At 36.4% G+C, this 20,356-nt stretch overlaps 2 protein-coding genes across 2 annotated transcripts; both read right to left on the bottom strand.

The window, feature by feature from the left end:
- Positions 1-32: 32 nt before the first annotated feature.
- LOC116304350 (histone PARylation factor 1) lies at positions 33-9,730 on the bottom strand. The gene is made up of 6 exons (XM_031714075.2): positions 9,616-9,730; positions 9,318-9,437; positions 8,568-8,760; positions 2,950-3,048; positions 1,992-2,230; positions 33-1,491 (listed from the first exon to the last, which is right to left on the bottom strand). The coding sequence occupies exons 1-6, from the start codon at positions 9,728-9,730 to the stop codon at positions 1,184-1,186; spliced, it is 1,074 nt and encodes a 357-aa protein (XP_031569935.2). The 3' UTR covers positions 33-1,183.
- Positions 9,731-10,491: 761 nt separating this feature from the next.
- LOC116304349 (cysteine-rich hydrophobic domain-containing protein 2) lies at positions 10,492-18,991 on the bottom strand. The gene is made up of 6 exons (XM_031714074.2): positions 18,771-18,991; positions 18,590-18,644; positions 17,078-17,233; positions 15,900-15,956; positions 14,824-14,883; positions 10,492-14,257 (listed from the first exon to the last, which is right to left on the bottom strand). Exons 1-6 carry the CDS (start codon positions 18,893-18,895, stop codon positions 14,207-14,209), a joined length of 504 nt encoding a protein of 167 aa, XP_031569934.1. The 5' UTR covers positions 18,896-18,991; the 3' UTR covers positions 10,492-14,206.
- Positions 18,992-20,356: the final 1,365 nt, after the last annotated feature.

Genomic DNA, 20,356 nt, shown 5'->3' with positions numbered 1-20,356 from the left:
GAGTTTTAATGAAAATTAATTGATGACAGAGCTCAAAATATATCTTTTAGTCAGACGAAGATTTAAATTTTTTCCATCAAAGAAATAGCGACAGTTTGCGCCACTAAAGTCTGTCGGGTAACTGAGCCCACAGCCTATATTGTCAGCAGTATTGCTTTAAACAGGAAACGAATCTAGGTAATAAAAGGTATATTGTTTAATCTTAGTACTTTATACTACCTTAATCATGTGACACCCGTTACCAAGGCAACTACGAAATGGCGCGAAAATTAACAGCTACACATTTAAAAACTTTTATTACAGCGAAATATATATAAACCGTTGAGAAACGAAATAAAAACTTGGTTACTCTGGTCATATGTTGTAAACGTAGATAGATGTGGCAGTGCGCCGTGTGGGATGGGCTCGGATATCAAATAAGAACATGCGTAATGTTCATCTAAGGCTCGTAATTTACTTATTACGCATGTTCTTCTTTGTTGTAAACGTAGTGCAGTCCGGATTTAGACCATGCATGCTGATGATTGCCGACATCGTTTCTCTCTATCTTACGGCTAATAAGTGCTTTACCGATTTCTACTACTATAGCAGGCAATAGTAATAATTCTTTAGAATTTGACTACAGCCCGTAGTAATAAAAGGAATTTACACGTCAACGAACAATTGAAACACTTAAAAATTTCACAGGTTGTAGGCAATTTCTAAAGAATATATTACACGCTGACGAGGCTGAGGTTGAGCCGCGGGATCTGTGAAATGGTCTATTAGCTCAGTTGTTTTCTTTCCTCGTGTTCCCTGTGAGTCTCAGTGATCTTAGACTTCTCGTCTCTGTATTAGTTCACGCGCATGAATAAAGCAATGCGGCAACCAGGATCGCACGCGTTGGAGCTACGCGCTGAACGAAAATGGCGGGAAATAATTTAGAAAAGTCGACAAACTTCTCTGTGTATCTCGCAGAGGTCGACTTGGAGCAAGTCTACAGTGATCTCAGCATACAGCAAAAGGCCTCGTCCTAACAGACGAAAAGCCACTAATTACCTGTAAAATAGGGTGATCACACGCTGCACTATAAATTCTTTTCTTTAATAAAAAGGTCGTCCTAGCAAAAGAGACATTTATGCTACACTCATTAGCTGTAAAAAAGGGTTATGACTCGCTGAACCTTTAAGCCTACGTTAATCTACTACTTGGCTTTCACTTGACTCAGCTGCTTTCTTTCTCTGTGTTCCATGTGAATCTCAATGATCTCAGCAAACAGGTCTCGTCCTAACAGACGATAGGCCAGAGGCATAAGCTGTAATATGGTGTTATTGAATCTTTTCTCGCCAAAACAGAAGATATCCAGACCCAACTCCAGACCCATTCCATAATCACATTCATCGTTAGCAAACTGCACGTAAGTCATGATTTCTTGTAGTTCTTCGGAGGCTTTCTCTCGCTCTTTTTCATCTTTTCCTTCAGATATTTTTCTCAGGATTTTTTTCAGTTCACCTACAATCAATAATGGGTCAAACTTTAACAGCTGTAGCAACCAAGTGCTTATGTTACCTAGTATTGATGGTTTTCACGCCGGCCATGTTGGAGGAACTTAACAAAAGAACTGTCAATGAATTCTTTTGCTATATCCTCCAACATGGCCGCCGTGTCTTTTGTTTATTCAATTCTCTTGGGAATGGTAAAAACCATCAATTATGAGTGTAAACGCAAATAGACTTCAGCCGGACTAAATTTTCCACTCTTCCACCAGAGCTTTTAGGTGTGACGTCACTGGTATGAAAAAACGACTTCAGGATCCAAAACGAAAAGCAGTTTGAGCAACAAGATTTGCTCAAAGAAAATCGAGGGTAAAAAATAACGAAAACAAGGGCCCAAAAAATAACTTTCAAATTTGCAATACAATTATAGACAAGCACTTTATAATATTTTTAATTACAATTACGATTCATATTATTCTATAATCTAATATTATTCATTTATTAAGCTAAACTTACCATCAGTGACTGTCAAAGGTCGATAGCCCACTTCTGTTGCATCCACAGGAACAACCATTCCAGCTTTATGAAATGTTTTGGAATTTGATTTCTTGTTTCTTGCTTTAATATTGGGAGTGAGTGGAGATAAGTTGTATTTGAGCTCCTTGGCTTTGGTCGTGAGTGAAGACTGTAGCTTTTTTAAGGAGTTTTGTTTTGTTTTGACTTTACATTTCTTGAGAACATCGACCAGATGAATGCTGTGCAACAAAAAATTGTTCCAACTATCTGCCCTTCTACTTCTGATTTATTTAGTGATTTTAAACACTTTGTGTCTCTCATATTTTGACATACAACTTTAAACTTCAAATTTTAGTGACATAACCCTGAAACAACCTCTCAACTCCCGTCACAGGTTGAATTCGAATTTAGCTTGTTAGGTTTTGCAGAAACAATGGAGAGACCCAAGAAAGGTGGAAGGCGAGTGCACTACTTCAAGGCCACTCTTAATCCCCCTTGACATCTTTTGTCTCATACGAGATGAGAGACAGAAGATTGAGCTTGCAGATAGGATTCTTTAAAGACAGTGATAATCAGCACTTTCAAATTCAGATTCAATCATGAAATGAGAATCACATGTTTGTTAGCTGTGGATGCTGTAGTGTTACTACTAGGCATTACCCTTGTAAAGCAAGGGCTTTTCATGTATTAATCCCAGAGCTTGTCAGATCAAAATAATTCATCAAAACAAGCCGTTGATACTAAATGAGTCATCCCATCTGAGGTGTAGCTCAATTTAGTATTATTTTGACTGCAATTTTGATTTTGCAGCCATATTTTAGAATCTTTGTATGTTCAAAGCCTCAAAAAATGCAATACAAGGCATTTTCTGTGTTTGTCAAACTGGGATAACCACAGGAAGCCCATGTGTATAATTTAAGACAAAATTTAAATTACTTTATAAGGTATTTCCATTTACCTTACTGCTGAGAAAAGATTTTCCCCCATGATGACCATTTCACAGTCGACATTAGCTTGATTGGATGCCACAAACACAGGTAGAGTCTTCGGGTCATCTCTAAGAATACAGTAAGGACAATATCAATTTTGGGCCTCCTGTGGTTGACCAGAGGCAGACCAACAGTAATAAGGAAGTAACTGCAAAACTTTGTTGAAACATTTTTAAAAAAATTAAAAATCTTTTATTGACAATCTTAATTGCAAGTACAGCAGTGGCACAGCTCAATGGGTTTGAACTGAAAGCAATAAAGGTGCCTCTGGCAGCCACTATACAGTCAATGTATGATCCTGGAGCACAGCTCTAAGCAGTTTGAATCAATTAGGGTTGGTTTGATAGGATGGAGGTTAAACCCTGGGGGGGTACTCCCCTATATTTGCTATACGGGTATGTGCCGCCCTATAGGGTATGGTTTTTCAGCTTTTGGGTCTGGGGTAGGGTATCATTTTTTGACATTTTGTCTGGGATAGGGTGTCATTTTAGTCTGGGATAGGGTTAACGATTTGGTCATTTTTGTCTGGCGAATAGGCTACGCTTTCTGCCAACACAAAAACAATAAAAATGTTAGTAAATGTTGATTGCAATTGATTGTAAAACCGTATTTTCCGTCTTTTAGTCTTGGATAGGGTGTACAATTCTTAGTTTTAGTCTGGGGTAGGGTATGTAAAATCAAAATTTTAGGTCTGGGATAGGGTCAGGGTTTTGAGGTCCTGGCGGCACACCCCTACCCAAGTTGGGGTGGTAGTATCCCCCCCCCCAGGGGTTAAACTGGAAAGCCCAAAAGCCCTCAGAGCAGAAAGCAGCAGCAGCAGTAAGGGGGACTCGCGATCGATGCCGTATATTTGCGGGTTTAACCCGCGGAATTCCGAACGCGGGTACAGCAGATTTACGGGATTTCCCGCGGTGTGTCCTTACTGCTGCTGTGTTGGGTACCGCAAACGGAGGTTAAAATATTTGTCGGATATACGATGCATGAATGTAAAAAGTTCGCCAATGACTTCTGTGTGATTTGCCTAAGATTCAAAGTTTAGTAGAGTGTACAGAATCCCATTTTCCCGGCAACCACTTTCGGCTACCTTTTTTTGTGTTCCAAAAGATGCGTATGCGTGTCCCCAAAAGATGCAGATCCAAAAGATGTGTATGCGTGTCCCAAGAGATGTGCAGCCGCGTCCCAAAAGATGTGCAGCCGCGTGTCCCAAAAGACGTGCATGTGCTAAAAAAGTGTCTCAGAATGTTAAGTATAAGGTTGTTAAATTGTTAAGTATGTGCTATTTAAAGGGTGTAACTCAGCGTGACACCCTTAACGCACAGCCCAATGCCGTGTATTTGACGGAGGAAGGTCTTTACGAATTGATATTCGGATCTGAAAAGGCTTAGAAGAGTGTATCGTTTGTCCGCGCCTCGACACCTTTTGTGTTCGCAACCGCGTCCCAAAAGGTGTCGATCCGGATATCCCCGTAGAATGTCGACAATAAGGTTAAATCTTTGTTAAGGATGCCTGGAAACTATTCCAAAGAGTGTCTCAGAATGTCGACAATGAGGTTAAATCTTTGTTTAGGATGTTAGAGTGTACAGAATCCCATTTTCCCGGCCGGCTACCTTTTTTTGTGTTCCAAAAGATGTGCATTGCTGTCCCAAAAGATGTACATCCGTGTTCCGAAAGATGTGCATTGCGTGTCCCATAGAAGAGTGTATGGATTGTCCGCGCCTCGACAACCTAAAAGACACCTTAGAATGTTAACTATAAGGTTGTTAAGGATGTCTTGCATGTTACTTCTAAAAGACACTTCAGAATGTTAAGCGTATGGTTGTTAAATTGTTAAGGATGTCTGCATGTGTCGTTTAAAAGACACTTCAGAATGTTGAGTATAAGGTTGTTAAATTGTTAAGGACATACTGCATGAGTCGTTTAAAAGACACCTAAGAATGTTAAGTATAAGGTTGTTAAATTGTTAAAGACTATCATTTCTCTTTTAAGAAAATATACCTAAGGATAAGGATATTTCTCCTTTTAAGGAAATGTACCTAAGGATAAGGATATTTCTTTTTTTAAAAAAAAGAGATAATAGTCTTTAACGATATGATAACCATACGCTTAACATTCTGAAGTGTCTTTTAAACAGCATGCGAGATATCTTTAACAATTTAACAACCTCATACTTAACATTCTGAAGTGTCTTTTAAACAACGCATGCAGCGGATATCTTTAACAATTTAACAACCTCATACTTAACATTCTGAAGTGTCTTTTAAACAGCATGCGAGATATCTTTAACAATTTAACAACCATACGCTTAACATTCTGAAGTGTCTTTTAAACGACTCATGCAGTATGTCCTTAACAATATAACAACCTTATACTCAACATTCTGAGACCCTTTTAGAATGGGGTTTGCGCAAAGAGTCTCAAATCCCATTCTTATTTTTATTTATTATTATTAAGAATAATGAATTAAGGATATTTAATAATAATAAATAAAAATAAGAACCCCTTTTAAAGGGCACTTGCAGAATTCAATAATAATAAATAAAAATAAGAACCCATTTTAAAGGGCATTCCTAATCACCCTTTCAATATATGGACTGTATTACGTGTGAACTACCAGCCGATTGCATTACGCCCCCAAAACCGCAGGATGTGTGCGTATGCTGTTTAAAAGACACTTCATAATGTTAAGTATAAGGTTGTTAAATTGTTAAGGACTATTATTCCTTTTTTCTTAAGAAAATATCCTTATTCTTAGGTATATTTTCTTAAGAAAAAAAGAAATAATAGTCCTTAACAATGTGAGAACCATACACTTAACATTCTGAAGTGTCTTTTAAATGACTCATGTAGTATGTCCTTAACAATTTAACAACCTTATACTTAACATTCTGAAGTGTCTTTTAAATGACTCATGCATACATCCTTAACAATTTAACAACCTTATCTTTAACATTCTGAAGTGTCTTTTAAACGACTCATACGCATATCCTTAACAATTTAACAACCATACACTTAACATTCTAAGACATCTTTTAAACAGCACATGCAGACATACTTAACAATTTAACAACCATACACTTAACATTCTAAGACATCTTTTAAACAGCATGTGTGTATATCTTTAACAATTTAACAACCTTATCTTTAACATTCTGAAGTGTCTTTTAAACAGCACGTGTGTATATCTTTAACAATTTAACAACCTTATCTTTAACGTTCTTAGAAGAGTGCATGGATTGTCACTGCCTCGACAACCATGTTTCGACTACCTTTTTTTGTGTCCCAAAAGACGTGCATTGCTGTCCCAAAAGATGTACATCCGTGTTCCGAAAGGGGAGTTAGGCTGTGAATTAAGGGGGCGGCGATTCACCTCTACCTTAAGTTCCCCGCAACCTCCTTTAAAAGGGGTTCCTATTATTCTTGTTGTTTTGTTAACAAACAACATAAAAAATAAGATCAGGATTTGAAACTCTTTGCGCAAACCAAGACATCTATCGACATCCCTAGAAATATGGATCTACATCTTTTGGGACATGGATCGACATCCCTAGAAATATGGATCGACATCCCTAGAAATATGGATCTACATCCCTAGAAATATGGATCGACATCCCTAGAAATATGGATCTACATCTTTTGGGACATCTTTCGGCTACTCCATCTCCGGAATTCGAGAGCTTGGTTTTTTTGGTGGCTCTGGAATATATTTGTATACAACTTTGGGTTCTTGTCTGGCGGCCCAAACAAGCGCTCCAATACCCAAGACGGCAAATAGCACATTCCCAGCTATTTGCCAGTCTATTTTCGTGGATATCTCCTCTACTTCTTCGGACAAATCCTCTGCCTCGCTGGATAGGCTTTCCAAATCGCTGGTTGGCAGCTGTTTCTCCAGATCGCCTATGCGCAGCAGCAATTCTTCTTTCGTTTTCTGTAGGTTGTCGAGGACAATAGCAAAAGAATCCTGCACTTCCAGGAAATGTTTCTGCAGATCCGTGGTTGGTGGCTTTTCGGGTATTGCCACCTCTACGCCATTTTCTTTTTCTATCCTGCGTATTTTGGGTATTCCTATACCGTATTTCCTAGCTACCTTCTGCAGCCCCATTCCATTCTTTCGGTCTTCCAAGAGGTCTGCAATCTCCTCTTCGGATAGTATCTTGGGTGTGGCCATATATATCTGTGGATACATGTTTTTTGTGTCTAGACACCTATGGATCCATAGGGTATTCCATGGACAAACACTATGGATCCATATGGTAGATACCTGTTTGTCCACAGATATAGCATGTATTTGTACATAGCTACGGGTATAGCTGCATACATGCTGGGAAAACAGCGGACAATACAAATACTTTTGGAAATCTTGGAAGGTCTCTACCGAGCGCAAAAGACAATACGAGGAATTCGCCTACCGGGCTACGTGGCGACTTTGGCACAACTACCACGGCGTCGATAGGGGCGGTGGTTTGCAGCCCCTCTTTTGGGACACGGTTGCACATCTTTTTGGACACGGTTGCACATCTTTTTGGGACACGGCTGCACATCTTTGGGGACACGGTTGCACATCTTTTGGGAACACGATCGCACATCTCTTGGGAACACGATCGCACATATTTTTGGAACGCGGTTGCACATCTTTTGGGACACGGTTGCACATCTTTTTGGACACGGATTGGCATCTTTTGGGACACAAAAAAAGGTAGTCGAAACATGGTTGTCGAGGCACTGACAATCCATACACTCTTCTAAACAATATAACAACCTCATACTTAACATTCTAAGACATCTTTTAAACGACACACGCATACGCATCTTTTGGGACACAAAAAAAGGTAGCCGAAAGTGGTTGCCGGGAAAATGGGATTCTGTACACTCTACTAAACTTTGAATCTTAGGCAAATCACACAGAAGTCATTGGCGAACTTTTTACATTCATGCATCGTATATCCGACAAATATTTTAACCTCCGTTTGCGGTACCCAACACAGCAGCAGTAAGGACACACCGCGGGAAATCCCGTAAATCTGCTGTACCCGCGTTCGGAATTCCGCGGGTTAAACCCGCAAATATACGGCATCGATCGCGAGTCCCCCTTACTGCTGCTCAGAAAGAGGACCAATCAACTCTGAAACCCCACACATGTTGCAACTGGAATTTACTGTAAAACCTGGAACACAGTGGTAAGAAACAAGCAATTTGCCACCTCAACATTCACCACTTTCCATAAGTCGGTTTACACAAAGCACAACCGAGGCTGCGAGGTAGTTTCAAGACAAGTTTCAAAGGAAACTTGCAGTCTTGGTTGAATGGTTCTAGGTCAACTCCCCTACGGACTTACTTGCCTATGGACTTACTCGCCTATGGACTTACTTGCCTATGCCAACTCGGCTACATATAAAATCATCAATCATGCGTTTGCCAACTCGCTTACGTATAGAATTGGTTTAAGACATCAAAACGCTAACTTTTTATACTTTTTTTGGACTTTGTGTTTGACTAGTGAACTGATTTATGGAAAGTGGTGATTATTCTGACTCAGCACTAATGTTCTCTACATGGAGTAGGAACTGCATTGATAAATTCTTAGACAAACCTGAAATATCCAATGTGATAGCCTTGATCACTGTTACATGCTCTTATGACAGTCTGAAATTCAGGGGGGTCATAATAATGCCGCCAGTGCAAATGATAGGAAACAACTGAACTTTCCTCAATGTTCTTGAACTTGCCTGCCAGTACGTCAAATGGACCAACCAGATCCAAATCCAGTGTATCAATCAATGCACCTACGTAGATATTAGTAATCATTAATATTGACTATTGAAGTATATGATGTTTTCCAAAAATGATTTTATAGTGAAGGGAATTAAAGCTGCATGAAATGGTTAATATATACTTAATAATGGCAAAATTGCACATCTTGCATCACAATTTCAATTTCAATTCAATGCAAATTAAAAAAGGCTTGCCTACCACGATACGATCGTTGTAAAAAAAGCCAACTTTGGTCACCATAACTTAAGTGCATTTTATCAAAACCTCTTCAAACTTTCCAGTTTATTAATTTCTGTACACTCTTTTCAAATGTAATGTTTTTATTTGTATTGTATCAAAATTTAAATTGCTATGCAAAGTGTGCAAATGTCCCCATTTGGTCCAGGAATGGTCCAGGTATAAAATTGTTTACTGCAGCTATGTTGTTATGCAAAACCTGGTCACAAAGTAAGGGAGGGGGGTGGTTCATGGATATTCAAATATCAAAAAACTGGTGACTGACCCCTCCACCCCTTGTTTTAACCCCTTGCTTTAAATCTAATACTTGCTCTGATAAATTTTAACTTACATTCAGGTTTATCTGAGTCCAAAGTCTTGCAAAATTCCCAAAAATCATAAAAATCTTGGGGCATTTCCATTTTGAACTTGTCTTTCATTTCATCTTTAATGTCTTGTGGCGCTGTTTTTGCTTAAAGGGATTCGATGATATTAGTAATCATAACAGGAAAGTTTGGTTCAAGCAAGCAAGTTGTAAACTTTGTCTGTCAGAGATTCAAACTTGAAGACACGGTATATAAATCTTCCACCGTCCACTGCAGATTTTCTCTCTACATTTTCACCAATGCCGACTTTGAGACCATACTTACCTTTTTTTGCCTCTTTCTCTTTATCGGAATCAGTAGAATCACTATTATTAATGTTTTTTTGTGGTGTATTTTTGCGTTTTCTTTTCTGTGTTGAAACCCTTGTTTTGTCCGCCATCTTGTTTGAGCGAGTCACGTGGTTGATTAAATTTGGCGCCAAAATCGGAGATACAATGCATCTTGGGATGTGTAGACCCTTTAAATTTTTCCTTACAGACCTTAGTAGCTTAAAAACCAGCAATAACTAAGGTGAGTTACTAACAATATCATTTATAATCATAAATAGAACTAGACTTTTTTTGCCACAAAACGTCTTGGGGACAAGATCATACTCTTACTCAAGGGAGTCATTACTCTTTAATATTTTCATGGTGTAGCTAAAAATTAATATGTTCATGCGAGCCAAAAAGGTTTTTTATCAAGTAATCAATTCACTAAGGGAAAAAACAATCATTGATAAAACTGGAGCCCAGTGGCGGATCCAGGATTTTTCAAAGGGGATTTCCGTTTCTTAAACTGTGTATAATTCTCTTTTGTTTAGTCGATGTTTGACAAAAAAATGGCTCTTATCACCTAATTTACTATCTAGTAACGGAACTTAAAGGTAAATTAAAAATAACAGCAAATATCTATCATTTCGTGTTCAACATTATCTTTGTAGATACTTTTAAGCAAAATTTATATAAGACATATTTCTATTACCTAAAAGATCAAACCTTCAAGGGGGGTTCCGTGGACCCCTTCGACCCCCCTGGATCCGCCACTGGAGCCCTCTTTTTCTTTTCATCTGTCCTTTTTTCTTTTTATTTCCTTTACTTAAGAATTATGAAAGCTTTAAAAATACAACCCACAGACCTCCAAAAGACAACAATATTACAATTTATTTTTGCATGAAAAACGTATTTATTTAATATTTTTTTCAACTTTCCTTAAATGAGTCAATGAAACAAATAATTGTAAAATAAAGCTTATAGTTATAATTAATTACATGCTGGCACACTCAGTTATATATTACAGTCTACGCTTTTTACAAATACATTGAAACCCAAGCAAAACATATTAAGAAATCTGAAAATATAATGTTCTTAACATGGTTTTGATAGCAACTTAATGGACCCCTTGCATGTGATGTCAAAGCAGCTCCATCTGGGGGACAAAACAAAATAATTCCAATTTCCTGAGAATTGAAACCTATTGTTTTGTCCCCCATATTGAGCTGCATTCCAACGTGCTGAGAGGGGTCTATAGTTAGGTTCTTCTACAGAGTACAATTAACAATTAATTGTACTCCTCTCACCAGTCAGAAGCAAGTAATTTCGTTAAGTGTACTATCTAAAGTAAGTCAAATTTAGAGAACAAGATGGAAAATCTTTGTAGAAGTACAGGATAATATTAGTAAAGGAAATCGCACGATCTCAAGTACAATTCAGAATTTCTAGGTACAAGGTGATGTTTTGAAAGTTTTCAAAATTGGACTTGCCTTTATAGGCGAGTTCAATTTGAGAACTTTCAAAACATCATGAATATCTATAAATTCTGAATTGTATGAGAAGATAGAGCGATTTTTTGTTTATAATACACTCAAAAAAATTGAGCAAAAATTGGGACTCTACAGATGACAATCTGGGATTTAATACTTCATTTTACAGTTCCATTCAGTGACCACTAATAATAGTTCCTAGCCGAGGCTGGAGTTACCGCGCATGATAAACTGTAGTTTTGCTATGCACGGAAACTCCAGCCTCGGCTAGAGACTATTATTCATGGTCACTGAATGGAACTGTAATGAATGGAACAGTTCCATTCAGTGACCACGAATAATAGTTCCTAGCCGAGGCTGGAGTTACCGCGCATGATAAACTGTAGTTTTGCTATGCACGGAAACTCCAGCCTCGGCTAGAGACTATTATTTGTGGTCACTGAATGGAACTGTAAAATGGAGCATTGTACTCCTCTTGTCCATTCAGAATCGAGTAATTATTTTGTAGAGTGTATTATAAAGAAAAAAATAACCCAACGACCCAACATGTTTATATTGTAAATTTCAAATTATCCTTTCTTTTAGTAACAAGAATAGAAAAACATAACTCAAACTATATAACTAACAATAAGCTTATTATTTGAAATTACAAGGACCAAATTAGCTTTGAATTTTTTCTTTAAAAACTTATAAAAATAAATCCAAATATCACCCAAGAATTATCAGATTCGAGCAATCAAGAGGCTATGACTAAAGTTGATTCATTATGTTAGTCAGTTAACTAGTTGGGAATCATAGAGAGGAGGGGTGGGCAGGGCAGTAGTCCTATCGGTTTTCTTCTAGTGAGCATTATATGATATTGAACATGGGTTATTTTTTCTAAGGACAGGTGTACTTGAATGTTACATCATTCATCACTACCACTGTTACTGTGGTTTTCAATAGAGTGAAGTCATTAAACCTGTGAAATAGATATTAGACTAATACACTTAGAAGACCTTAATTCCATTGTTTTCTCTTGTGTCAATATTTGACTATTACACATTGACTAATAATTTTTATTTCATGGGTTAAATGCCTTCACTCTATTCTGTGAACTCAGTAAATTCAAGCTGCATGCTGAAATTTGTTTTTCAAAATACTAATCAGTCGTAACCTTTTAAGTTCTTGACTGGCGGCAAAAAAAGAAAAAAAAAAAAAAATTCACAACAAGCCATTGAAAGGTCTGAGTTCATAGAATATGGAAAGCCACAGTAATATTGGTGCTCCGCATGTAGTCCGTGCTGTTCCAAAATAGTATATTATGTTTTTGCTGTAGGTCATTACACGTGATAATTTTTTATTACCATGACTATTAAAACTTTTAATGCTATGAAATTTATAAGGCTCAGAGATATCAGTCTCTGTTTTGTGTTGCATATATGGTACATGTGGCTTGGCTCCGTGCCAGATGCATCAACTCTTTTCTATAATTTTAATCAATATTTTTTGCATTAATTTTATGTTGATACATGCATTCCTAGGATTTAGAAATAAATATTCAAAACAAAAACAAACAAGCACTTTCTTTTTATAATCTTGCTAAGATGACTTTATAATTTGTTAACCGTTTAATGGAACTGAAATGAGTTTTAAAGAACAAATAGAAGATAAATATTACTGGAGTTTAGTAAAATTTTAGATTTGAATAGAGAGTATTGGGCGCTGAGAATGGTCGAGCAACCAGGGATTATGATGCGATATTCACTGCTGGAAAAGTGATTACAGCATGAGGTTTCCCAAAGTTTGCCAGAGCAGAAATAATACTAAAGCATTCTCTTTTCTCCTGAATTTTATATTTTCTCTGATATTCGAGTCTAAAATTATACTAAAACAATTACAAACCTCAGGCTCAGTGATCATGGTGAATATTTATCTTGCCACTTAAAGACTCGTGGTTCAATAAATATTTACCTATTTTCACTTCCCCTTAATAATTAATTATTGATCTTTTCCGCTTGGGTGTAATGTCTTCTGATTTTAGATTTCTGAGTTGCATCACTCCCTTCTTTCTTAGTTTACTGTTACCACTGTCTTCATTGCTACATAATGATAGAGACAAACTTGTAGCTGCAACAGGTTAACAGGCAATAGAATAATATGCCATCAATGCAATAATTTATGGTATATGAACCATGTGAAGTTACATGGGAAGATTTGTTCAAATGATTGTTGTCTATAGACCCCTTGCATGATACGTCAAAGCAGCTCAAATTGAGGGGACAAAACAAAAGAATTTTAATCTCATGTGAATGTAAATCTCTTGTCGTGTCATCCAAGTTAAGCTTAATTCTGACATGCTGCAAGGGTTATTCTACTGATTACTGTGTTGCAATGTTAACTTTTTTGGTCTTTATCAGCACAAAACAATGAAAACAGTGATAACTAGAGAGCCTATACTAAGATACATATATTAATCTTCCAATAATTACTATTCTATTATCTAATGGGTTGATACCTTGTCTGAAATGGACGAGCATCAAGCCCAAAATATAAGGTCTTAAAATAATGACTCTTAAAAATCAAGAATGTAAAAACATAGTTATCTGTAGATCCATAAGGGATCTTAAGTGGGAGTTTAAAGAAATATGTGGTGAATTTTGTGGTATTGATTCTCCTTACACAGCAGAAGGATGTCACTGATTAACAGCCCACACTTTTCTTCCTAAGTACATGTTTTAAATTTACAAATATTATGTTTTTGAACTGTCACCGCTGTGGTTTGCATAAGGCAGTCCAACTCTCTAAAATACATTCAACTCTCACTTTGCAGACACCTTGCTATTACAGACAGGAGAAAAATCTCCAGCACCAATACTAACAAAGAAATGACCGTTATTAATTTCATTTGCATTATTGTGAAGGCTTGCTTTTACGGACCTCCAGTGAAGGTCCCAAGGGTGTCTGCTGTAGCAAGAGTTGCTGTACAGGGATTTCCATCAGTGAAATCACATTTTTAGATAGCTACCTTAGCTTATAGTCTACTTACATCACAGCCTTGTATAAAAATTGTTGCAAGCAAATGTCTGTCATAGTTTTATATAGACAACAACTTGAGATCTGGTTGAAGAGATTTCAATCAGGCCGTAGAATATTTGTCATTGGTATAAAATCTATTAATAAAACCTGGTAAAATGAAACAAAATAAATATTAAACATTTACCAACATAATAAAGAAATAATTCGCTTAGAGCTATATGCAAATAACCAGGGTGATGAAACCTTTTATTCTTTTAGTTAATGTAAAAGATATCAGATGGCACAGTCAAAATTAGGCTACAAGGCCATGACAAACTGTTAATGCTTGAATGAGAATATTTGGACCGCGTAGCACTTATGAAATACATGAAGGTATAGAAATATAAATAAGTTATAGTATTTGGGAACAAGGTTATTCTGGGCAAAAGACCCTTGGAATTAAATTCGGAAAAATTAATTTCCGACCTTGCTGGAAATTGAACCCACAACCTTTGGAATTGTACTATCGATGCTCTACCAGCTGAGCTAGAGGTCAGACTGAGAGCAGGCTGGAGTGAAATAGGTTAATGCTTTAAAATGCTTGACTTGTTTGGTCCTCATATTGCCACTGAATAAAGGAAGAGTGATCTCTTCTGAAACGCCTGGTACTAAATCTAATTTTGACTCTATTATCTCTTACATTGAAGCAGCGCAACTGGATGATGTTTACTTACATATTCTTTCATATTACTTGAACTGCACTTTTGTTTATTTAGATGCCAGTGAAGACCAAGCTGAAAAAAGCAATATATGTAAGCTTTCATGTGAAACCCAAGGACTGTGAGGGGCACCCTTAAAAGTGAGGAGAGGGATTGGAATTGGAAAATATACTAAACTAGTATACTTAAAGCTAAAAGTTGGGGACTGAGATTACATTTAGTTTATCAACCATTCCTAAGTTGATCAAAAAGCTGGGGGCTATCAGTCCTGTATAGGCCCTCCCCCCAACCTTTCCCTAATATATCTAGTTTCTTTGTAAGCATGGGGTGTGTATTTAGCAGCTTTGAGATCAAATGCCTCTCACCAAAGCAAACTGATTCCCACATTTTCTTACTTCTGTACAAATCTACTAAATTTCAATTGGAATTTGCGAAATATGAACAACCCTGCCTTTCTACTCTTCCCAGTAGACCGAGGTAGTTGTGATTTTTTAATCGCCTTCGTAGCGTCTGTTTTGTTATCCGCAAGTACATTTCAAATCGACCACGTTATGCCAATGTTGTATCACGAGGACAAGTTTTTTTACACCATGTGATCAAAATTCAGTCAAATTTTAATCACGTGGTGTAAAAAACTTGTCCTCATGGTACAACATTGGCATCATGTGGTCGATTTGAAATCTACTTGCGGATAACATAAAAGACGCTATGAAGGCGATTAAAAAATCACAACTACCTCGGTCTACTGGGAAGAGTAGTAGATACTCTCATATACTTACTCTGTACAACCACTGTCCCATTTGTTAATTTATCGTTTATTTGTTCATTCATTAATTCGTTCGTTGGTTCATTCATTCATTTAATAATAATGAATAACATGGACAGCAATTCTAGACAAAAAGCCTCAAAGCACAGGAGAAAACCAACAGGCTACTCTACCTACAAACGATAACGATTTCAGATATGAAACCTTGGCTTTTCTATTAAGTAGAGCTGATCACCTTCATCACTATGACAACCACTGTTGCTTCCTAAAATTATTGTTAACATTAATGATTATTAATGCTCTATATAGCCTAATTATAAATTACCTTGTGGTAAAGATGGCAGTTTTCTGCATCCAATATCTTGTTTAATGAATGTTTTGTCTAGAAATATAAAAAGAATTCAGTCATTACTAATGACCTATTAGGTGTTTATAAATAATTAATACAAAAAGAGTGGCTTTGTGATCACATTATTGCATATTCTAAAGGTCACGAAACAGGTTCCAATACCAAGTCAAATAAAGAAGGCAAATACAGCTGTAAGAATAAAATGAACTGAATCATCTTAGTCATCAAATATTTTTACACTATAAAACAATTATTAGAATCTGGACTGACAAATTAGTATGTACTCAGAAGTAGTTTTTTTTAAAATTTCAGACCCTTGAGCACTATTTCTTCATTAAAGTGCCTCTGACCCCTTACTCAAAGTTTTCAACATTGATTCTACATGAAGTTAAAAGTTGAATAGTAAAATATTTTTATATGATTTGAGTGATGCATCTTGGAGATATCAAGGTTTATACTTCCAGTATGCTAATGAGTGTGATGTCATAGTAGGCATTTGGGTTTATTTGTCATCATTTTAAAATCAAAACACTGATTACTATGAGGAAACAAATTTGCAATAACTTTTCTATAAACCCTGAGTAAGATAATTATGTTTTATACAGGATATTTTACTACCCCAGTAAATTTTCGTATATTCAATAATGCCTACTACGATATCACACTCATCAGCATACTGGAAGTATAAACCTTGATACCTCCAAGATGCATCACTCAAATCATATAAAAATATTTTACTATTTAACTTTTAACTTCATGTAGAATCAATGCTGAAAACATTGAGTTAGGGGTCAGAGGCACTTTAAATAGAAACTAATGCTTGACAATTTTAACGTAACTGCACAGGTCAGTCTGGTTAACAAGGTTCAGCTTAAAGAATTTATTCAGAAGGTAATGACATATAATCTGAAAAAAAACATTATTCCGAACTTTATTAATCTATATATTATACATATTATAAATTATTTGCAGGCTACAGATCGTTTTCACATGACATCACAGCGGCCAAGTTGGAGTACCAGAAACAATACATTTTCTATCCTCTGGGATTAGAACTCTATTTTTATGCAAAAACTATCCAGAAAGTTTCTATTGTTTGGTTCACCAATATGGCTGCCTTCTCACGTGAGTGAAAATGCTCTATTGTTTCGTACCCTTTTATTTAAGCAAACTACAGGCCACATGGACATGCCTAATGTACAACAGCAACATATACATCCACATAACATCCATCGTATATTTATTGGCATAGCTTTACTCAATACTCTGTTGACTCTATCTATGGTGGCCTTGAATTCCTCTGGAGCAACCTGGCAAAGATAACATTAGATAATACAAGATCAACAAATGAGGGATTTAGATGAGGTTACATGTCATTCAACTCAGTGATGTTTTAAGCATGTGCATTGACAAAAGTAAAATAATTTAAAATACCAGTTCTTGAACAATATATAGCTGGCAGCCATGACAGGAGGCACAACAATAGAGTCCTCTCCTGGGAAACTGAATTATTTCTTATGTAAATAAGATCAGACCAGATTCAATTGTTTCTGCCTCCTGTCATTGCTGCCATCATGTGATTGTGCAAAACCTCTATATATGCATGGGAATGATTATGATTATGCCTTTTGAAGACACACACACACACACACACACACACACAAGCAAAGTCCTTTTAACTATTTATGGTAATATTGTTCTTACAAAGTGTCTAAGCCCTATGAAAACACACTGAAATCTTGCTAGCTACTACAAAAATAGTGGAACTTCTTGCATAATCTTATAAGACCAAGAATTCACTCTCAAAAAACAAATATTTGTTCCCCTTAGGTAACCAACGCTTTAACATAAATTTAATTTATTATGTTAATATTGGCACAAAAAGTATATATTCCTTTATTGTTGTGAAAAAATGCATAATTCATGTTTTTTGTGTTATTGTTTCTCATACAATTTTTTGAACATGGAGTATCAGAAACCCTTAGGGAAACCATTCTATTTTTACGACATGTCCCCCAGAAACATATTGCAATCATAAGATTTATAGCTTTCGTTTAAACATAGAGTGTTATACATAGTAGGAGCGAACTAAAATAACAAATATTATAAATAATGCCTTGCGTTATTATCAATTCTAGTAAACATTTTAAATTTCAAAATTAGAAGATTATTCAAAAATTCTTAGCCCGTATAATATTAAATTACAGAGATCATGACTCCTGAAAGCTTACAAAAAAATTTAGAAAGCAAATTGCAAGTTCAAAATGACTTCCTAAATAATGTTGACATTTTTTTACTAGTTCCTTTAACTCGAAAATAACTTGAATCTTGTCAAAATGAAAGCAAACAGGAGGTATTAATTAGTAGTTTAGAAGTAAGTTAGACGTTAGCATTTCCTTGCGGAATATTTGTTCAAGAACAAGGTTTTTTTTTCTTGACTAAAAAGCTTCTAGAAGTGCTGTAGTTCAAGTTCCAAGTTAGGTGCTATGTTTTAGTTAAAAGCCAAACAAATTATCATTCTTTAATCGAGAAGGTATTTATTTAGCTAAAAGAGATAAGTAGGATATTATACAGCGTAAAACATTGTTCTTCCTACATAAACAAAACGTTATAAAGAACACGAAATGTCTACCATGCGTTGAACGACACTCGTATACGTATTTTACCTTGGCGTGAAGTCCTTGAGGAAAAGTCGGGTCAAACTTGCTGTTTAAACCGAATCTTCGGAACAGAAGAATTAAAAGTTTATTGAGAAATGAAACGAACTGCGGATGATAATAATTTCGTGTCCAAGAACGGAAAGGATCGTGGGTTGAAGAGAAAGTTAACTCGTAAACAAAAACTCACATTGTCATATGTCCTATCCCTCGTACAACGACTGATTCTTTCTGAACTGGAACATAATCTTCCGAAACGCGAGAGACATCCTCAGTCTCAATGTTTTCGTCTATGATAGCGTCAAAGTTTGCCATCCAAAGCGTGAAATCTTGGATCAAAAGGACGACAGTTCGTTGTAGTTTACTGAAACGTACATCGACCGATTGATCGAAGAATCGGAAGTAGAATATTTACTACGATGGCAAAGTGTCATGGGCTACCACAGGGTGACCATCAAACGATTATTTTGCACTATGATAGCTGAAAATAACTGCCTAGGGATAAATATTGAATAATTTTAACTCAACTTCTGGATTTCATTTGATTAGGAATAGCGCACATATCTTCAAGGATGTTGTGGCTAATGGATGTTCAAGTGCATGGGCCACGAGGAGAGCAGAATAGTCCTTTCACGGTTCCCTGCGCCATCTTGAAAGGTAGCCGTGCCTTTGCGTTGAACCGCGAAAGGTGACCTTGCAATGACAGAGACCTTTTTTTAACACATTGGACTATTATTAGCATGTCTCTATCATTGCAAGCTTCAACGCAAAAGCACGGCTGCCTTTCAAGATGGCGCAGGGAACTGTGAAGGGAACTATTTTTGGATAGGTTAGCAGACAGTAAACAAGTAGGTTTTAACACTAAGTATGTGCTCAGTCTAGGAAGGGTGTCTGCTTTCTGCTGCTCGTTTTTGCTTTCCTTCTCTCTCTCTTTCTTTCTTTCTTTCTTTCTTTCTTTCTTTTCTCTCTCTCTCTCTCTCTCTCTCTCTCTCTCTCTCTCTCTCTTTCTTTCTTTCTTTCTTTCTTTCTCTCTCACTCCCTTTCTTTCTTTCTTTTTCTCTCCCTTCTTCTCTTTTTCTCCTTTTCTTCCCCTCTTTTTCTTTTCCACCTTCTCTGCGCCTGTTTTCTTCCAAATTAGATAGCAGTGATAATTGGGGGATGCCGCTGATTACAATGTATGACCTTTTCTAATTAGAATTTTTTTAAACGGAGAACAAATAGCTTTATGAAACATGCTTTACATCTCTAAAATAACAGATTATCGAGAACACTCAAAAGAGTGACTTCGCATGGCAGAATATTTCTCTTGGTGGCACTTTTTCACTCACCGCAAAAATCAACTTCTCGATGACTTAAGTGGAACCACGCTGTTATTTTCAATTATGTTATTTTATGATTTATTTTCATCTTTTGCAGAAACGTTGTCATAAAAAAGATAGGAATTGAATTATCACTATTAGGTACAGGATGACATTTTTGTTATAACGTTGTTGGTATACACTTATTTCAATAAAGCTAGTCACCTGAAAAGCTACAAAGCTGAGGCCGACAAGGATTATAGGTAGATACATTTTACATGTTTCAACCGCTTGATAACTGATGATGGACTTGAGATCTTCCACCAGTTACAGTCTTACCTCCTCTGAGCATCCTCAACCTCTGCAGTTTGTGTCAAAAGCTTTACTTGTTGAATATAAAACATTTCCCCATGATTCTCAGCGATCACAGCTTTCTAGGTTTTTGGTGACTAACTTTATTGAAATAAGTATATCTAAA

Source organism: Actinia tenebrosa, unplaced genomic scaffold (genome assembly GCF_029948245.1).
Source record: "Actinia tenebrosa isolate PJP-AT-01 unplaced genomic scaffold, QUT_ActTen_1.0 PGA_scaffold6__47_contigs__length_16458017, whole genome shotgun sequence".
In the NCBI taxonomy this organism is placed as follows: Eukaryota; Metazoa; Cnidaria; class Anthozoa; order Actiniaria; family Actiniidae; genus Actinia; species Actinia tenebrosa.
This window is presented reverse-complemented; position numbering and strand designations above follow the sequence as displayed.